The 5,840-nt window shown below is 45.2% G+C and overlaps 1 protein-coding gene across 1 annotated transcript in view; it reads left to right on the forward strand.

The window, feature by feature from the left end:
- LOC103468098 (ADP-ribosylation factor-like protein 8A) overlaps positions 1-3,947 on the forward strand; it is a 7,485-nt gene extending 3,538 nt beyond the window's left edge. The window contains exons 3-7 of the mRNA XM_017305982.1: positions 317-390; positions 586-679; positions 1,367-1,434; positions 1,545-1,615; positions 3,657-3,947. Of these exons, the coding sequence (XP_017161471.1) occupies positions 317-390; positions 586-679; positions 1,367-1,434; positions 1,545-1,615; positions 3,657-3,709 (360 nt within the window). The 3' untranslated portion in view covers positions 3,710-3,947. The remainder of the gene's footprint in view (positions 1-316; positions 391-585; positions 680-1,366; positions 1,435-1,544; positions 1,616-3,656) is intronic.
- The last annotated feature ends 1,893 nt before the right edge of the window (positions 3,948-5,840 follow it).

A 5,840-nucleotide genomic window follows, 5' to 3' on the forward strand; every position in this document is an offset into this window, starting at 1 on the left:
TTCCTGCTCTGTCCTGTCCTGTCCTGCTCTGTCCTTTCCTGTCCTGTCCTTTCCTGCTCTGTCCTGTCCTGTCCTGCTCTGTCCTTTCCTGTCCTTTCCTGCTCTGCTCTGTCCTGTCCTGTCCTGTCCTGCTCTGCTCTGTCCTGTCCTGTCCTGTCCTGTCCTGTCCTGTCCTGCTCTGCTCTGTCCTTTCCTGTCCTGTCCTGTCCTGTCCTTTCCTGCTCTGTCCTGTCCTGTCCTGCTCTGTCCTTTCCTGTCCTGTTCTGTCTTTTCCTGTCCTGTCCTCTCATGTCTGTCTCTTTGTCTCTGTCTCCAGCTGTGGGACATCGGTGGCCAGCCTCGCTTCAGGAGCATGTGGGAGCGCTACTGCCGGGGCGTCAGCGCCATCGTGTAAGTTCGGCGGCGGCTCAGGGCGGCAGGGCGAGGGGGGGGTGAAATTCATGTTTTCATTTTGTGCAGATTTATGGTCGTTTCTTCAGTTCGGATCTTTTCAGGATTAACTCATCGTTAGGAGGCAGTTGGAGTGGCGGCTGTCTGGATTCCTCCTGTCTTCAGTTTGTGACGTTTGCTCTGGTTCTGCTGCAGCTACATGGTGGACGCAGCCGATCCAGAGAAGATCGAAGCCTCCAAGAACGAACTGCACAACCTGCTGGACAAGCCGCAGCTGCAGGGGATTCCTGTGAGAAAACACGACGCAGACAGAGCTGAGCTCAGAGAAACGGGCCGGCGCCGACCCGGCTGCTCCGATCACACGGGTCAAACTCAAGGCCCGGGGGCCAGATCCGGCCCGCCACAGCTTCTTATGCGGCCCTGCGGGCTCAGAGGGACGCGTAGAACGAGCGATTTAACCTGACAGTCGTTAAATCTAATTTCATAAATCTCAGTTCATCGATTCTACGATTTTTGGAAGTTCATTCAAAATCAACAGTTGCTCCTTTTCTTTCTCGCTAAAACTAAATTGTGAGTTTATTGGAAATTTTCCTCAGAAATGTTGCGGTCGGCGCCGTCCAGACTATTTGGCTTAGGGGCCAAAAATATAAAGCTTAATGAACTCCAGCGGCACAAAGTTTTTATATTTTTATTATCATTATTTTTGCAAAAACAATTTTTTATGCTTACCTGATGAATGAATTTAAACTAAAAACTGTAAACAAGCAAAATGTGAATCGTTGGTTTGAAACTGAATTTGGTTTTATTCTCTGACAGAATCATCAGAACTACAAGAAATAAAAACGACAGGCTGCCTCCCTCTGGCCCACATGCTGATGGGAAAACGCTGAATGCTTTCTACCTGCATGCTCTGGTTCTGGTTCTGGTTCTGGTTCTGGTTCTGCTGCCTCCAACCCGTCCTCCTCTCTGTCCTCAGGTTCTGGTTCTGGGCAACAAGCGGGACCTGCCAGGCGCTCTGGATGAGAAGGAGCTCATAGAGAGGATGTAAGTTCTGACCCGGTTCTGACCCGGTGGGGCCCCCGGGGTCCGGTTGGAGCTCCGGGTTCTGCTGTTCTGCTGCCGGTTTCAGTGTTTTGGGTCGTTGTTGTGTTCAGGAACCTGTCGGCCATCCAGGACAGAGAGATCTGCTGCTACTCCATTTCCTGCAAGGAGAAAGACAACATTGGTAAACACACACACACACACACACACACACACACACACACACACACACACACACACACACACACACACACACACACACACGTTTATCTACACTGGATGAAAAATGCAATGATAACTTTTAAATGTACACAAACCAACTATTATTGTTCAGCACTGGATGAAAAGCAATGCAGCAAAATGAAATGAAATCTGTTTGATTTTATTCTGGCGGCTCTGGGAAGAGACAGGAAGTTTGTGGGAATTTCCTGGGAGCTGATTGGTTGAGCAGATTGGAGGCCGACCAATCGTGGTTTAGGTCTGAGTAGAAACACAGTAAAGTTTAAATAATACTAAAATAAGTAATTGCAACATGTATTTATTAGATTAACATTTTTTAAAGGTATTTATAAATGATTTAATCATTTGTACATTAATTCTTTGTTTATTTTTAAATTCCTAATTTTTTATTCCTCAATTTTCATCACTAAAATAAAATAATGGTTTTATTTGATCATTTATTGATTTTCTTTCTTTTTTAAACTCTTTTTTATTTATTTTTTTTATTTTATGTATTTTTTTCATCATTAATCAATTGTTTTTTCCAGTTCTATATTTTATTCTATAGTTATTTAACTAGGCATAGTTTAATTTCTCATCAATTTATTTATTTTCTCATTTATTTTCGGCTTTATTGTTAATAATATTAACTTTTTTATGCATAGTTTTATTTCATCATTAATTTATTTATTTCCCCATTTATTTTATATTTTATTTTTGTTTACTCATCTATTAATTAAATTGATTTATTTTACATTTTTCTAATACATTTATTTATTATTTTATAACTGAAATATTTTTTATTTATTTGTTTTCAGTATATTTTTTTATTGTCTTTATTTACAGTTTTTTTTTTATTTATTGTGAATTTTGCCAGCGTCAGTCCTCCATATTTTCCTCAGTTTCACATTGTTTGGGTCGCCGTGTGAAACCACATTTGACCTTTGACCCTGCTGCCTCCTGATTGGCTCAAACAGCCAGTGGTTTTGAACCCGACCTGTTTTCTTCCTCCTGCAGCTCTTATGTTGGGTTAATAACCAACGAGGCGGTTTCTGCAGTCAGCACCTTTGTTGGACGCTCAGGTTATCTGATTGGTGCACCTGCAGGAGGCGGGGCACCTGGAGGCCACGTCGCCATGGCTACAGCCCCACCGCGCAGCAATGCTGCTGCCATCGCTTCAACTGACTTTCAAAATAATGTTCCAGGCAGTGCCGCCTAAAAGCTTAGCTGTTCTGATCCTAAAGCACTAATCCTGAACATTAGTCCAGCTAACGCTAAAGCGCTACACCAGCATAGTAATCGGCGGAAGCTAAAGTGCTAATTTCAGAAACAGAGCTGCTGCGTAAACACTCTTCACCCACTTCAAAATAAGAGCCTGAATATAAATTCCTTAATAAATTCTCAACAGTCAATAACAAAAACATCGACAATCAACTGAAAGTTTACAAAACAGCCGAGTAAATCGGCGCCTCAGAGTTTATCCAGGGGAAGCTAAGTGCGCTAAAYGCTTTCAACGTTAGCTAAAGTACTCCGTGAAAAATTAGCTCTGCTGTTAGCGCATTAGCAGAAGTGTGCAGCATCAGGAAATGCAGCTGCAGSACTTCCRGGTGTGTGTCGTCCCGCCCCCGTCATTTCTGTCCAATAGGAGCGCTGATCTTCACCCATGTGACTTTGTTTACATATTTTAATCCGCTTTCAAGAAGCTCCATGTGAAACCGAACAGAGAAACTAAAGTCTGGTTCTGGTCCGGACCAAAGAACCTTTTGGTGTGAATTCATCCTAAATCTGCTTCCTGCAGGTTTCGTTGGTGTTTGAGGTGAAAACATTATAGAATAATATTTTAATAACCATATTTGCTCYGGTCATATTGTTTGTAAACACGTGGCTCAGTGATGCGCACCGAGTTCTGAATGAAGCGTTTCAGGCGCTTTAGAGGATTTTTGCTCGTGTTGTCGGTCAGATTGAGTTGTCCAGCGTCGCCCTGACCTCCAGCTCTGTGTCTGCAGACATCACCCTGCAGTGGCTGATCCAACACTCCAGGACCAAGAGGAGTTCCTGAGGGACGACCCGACCCGAACGGGCCACGCCCACCAGCCCTGACCCTGCCCCTCCCCTCCCTCCTCCCTCCTGTCTCCTCATGACCTCACCCTCAGCTCCAGGTGACCCCTGCCCTCCAACAGTTCATGTTGAGGCTGCTGGTTCTACTCCAGGAAAGTCTTTTAAAAAACACTTTAATCCAGAACCAACCTTTCCCAGTTTTTCAGCTTAATCAGAACCAAATGAAACTGATGTTTGTCTTTGAACGAGCTGCTGACGCCAAACGGACCTCCTGTAATGGCTTTGATCCGCCTCCATCCAGGATGGATCCGGGTCAAACTTTCACCGAGACGCGGAGCCGGAGCCCAGGTCACGGTTAAAACTGCTGCGTATCCGTGGAAACGCCCACGGGTCACCGCGGCGTCCTGCTGCACGCTWCAGAGGAGAGTTRAGGTTTTAGCCGGTTTACGACATGATGCTGCGATCGGACCAAACGGGTCCGTGTGGGCGCGGCGCGTCCCGCACATCCAACATGGCCGACGCCAGAGTTGGGAAATCTCAAGTTTTGCAGCTGAACGCGGAGCATCAACCAATCAGAGAGACTCCGTTACGTGACGCAGTGTCACTCAGCGCCGATCCGGGTCAGCAGGTCGTCACCCGGAGGCGAGACCAGAATACGGACCGCCGGCGCCCAGCTGGGCTGATGACCTCACAGACCCACATCGTCTCTGGGTGACACGCGCTCAGCGTTTCATCGTGCGSAGAGACCGGAGACGCAGCGATCGGTGAAACCGTCAGAGTTAGACGATCGATCAGACAGATTCAGCAGAACCAGAACCGTCGGCCCGGTTTTAACCTCCACGTTGGCAGCCATGTTGGATCAGAGTCTAAAAACCCTTTTAACAACCTGAACCCAAACCGTCCTCTCCTCCCTTACCTTCCTCCATCTTCATCCCTCCATTCTCCACCTCCATCGTCTTGAGAAGCCCGTCTCCCCCGTCCTCCTGTCCTCCTCTGTCCTCCTGTCCTCCTGTCCCCCCGTCCTCCTGCTCGTCCTCCTGTCCGTTTTGGTTCTGCTTTCCGCCGTCTCTTCCTCCCGCTCAGCGAAGCGTTCAAACCTTTTTATTGCACTGTTGTTTTTGGTTTTGTAAGATACTAATAAGAAGAATAATGTCAATAATCTACTGGTGCCCTGACCCGATGTGTGGTACTCTACCTGAAGGACAAACGTTTTTGTTTCTGTCTGGAATTAGATTTTTATTCATGTTTGTTTTATATTATTGTTGTTTTTTTATTGTTTAATGATTCGTCAGTGTTTCTGATTGGACCAGCGGTGTCATGTGATCTCATGAAACATCTGCATCATGTTGAACTAAATGAAGCATTATAATCACGTATTAAATTTTTAATTTAAACTCACACTGAGACTAAATATCTTTTTTTATTTCTTCCTTCTTCTCCACATCAAATCCAGCAGAAACATTTTCTCTGAAATTTAATCAGCATCAGAAATATTTAATAAAATCCTCTCCAGATGAGTGAAAAACACTGAATGTGTAGAAACTGAAACATTCAGTCATCGTGATTAAATCCGTCCTCAGAACAAACATCCACCAGAGTTTCCAGCTGTGCTGTTGGAGTCGGCCGAGCAGAGACCTCCCCAGCACGTGCAACACGTCCRCCTGGGATTCGAACTCTTCTCATGTGGCAGAATAATTTACTGGTTATTGTGAGTTTTGTTACTAAAACAGGGACTTTAAATACTGCAGCATTGTGACACAGATGTTCAGATCAGGCTGAGAGCAAAATGAGGAAGATTCTTCAGAGTAAAACGTGATGAAGCTGCAACATCAACATTCAGTGCAACTTTAAATACTTTAGGTCATTTATGAAGAGGAAGGGAGAGGAACTCGGTTTAAGTTGCTTCTTGATGGTGTTTAAGGTTGAAATCCAGAAAAGATTTGGGAATCATTCAGGTTTGCTCCCTGATGAACCTCCAGGCTTCCAACCCGGAAACCTTCAGGATAAACATGAAGAAGATGTTCTAGTTTCTGATCCTTCAGTTGTGAGACTTTCCTCAGGTGAGTTTGTCCAGCTCCTCTGCAGGTCTGCAACTAAAACGAGGCAACGTGTTGCCGGATGTCGTGGTCAAC

Source organism: Poecilia reticulata, linkage group LG7 (assembly GCF_000633615.1).
Source record: "Poecilia reticulata strain Guanapo linkage group LG7, Guppy_female_1.0+MT, whole genome shotgun sequence".
In the NCBI taxonomy this organism is placed as follows: Eukaryota; Metazoa; Chordata; class Actinopteri; order Cyprinodontiformes; family Poeciliidae; genus Poecilia; species Poecilia reticulata.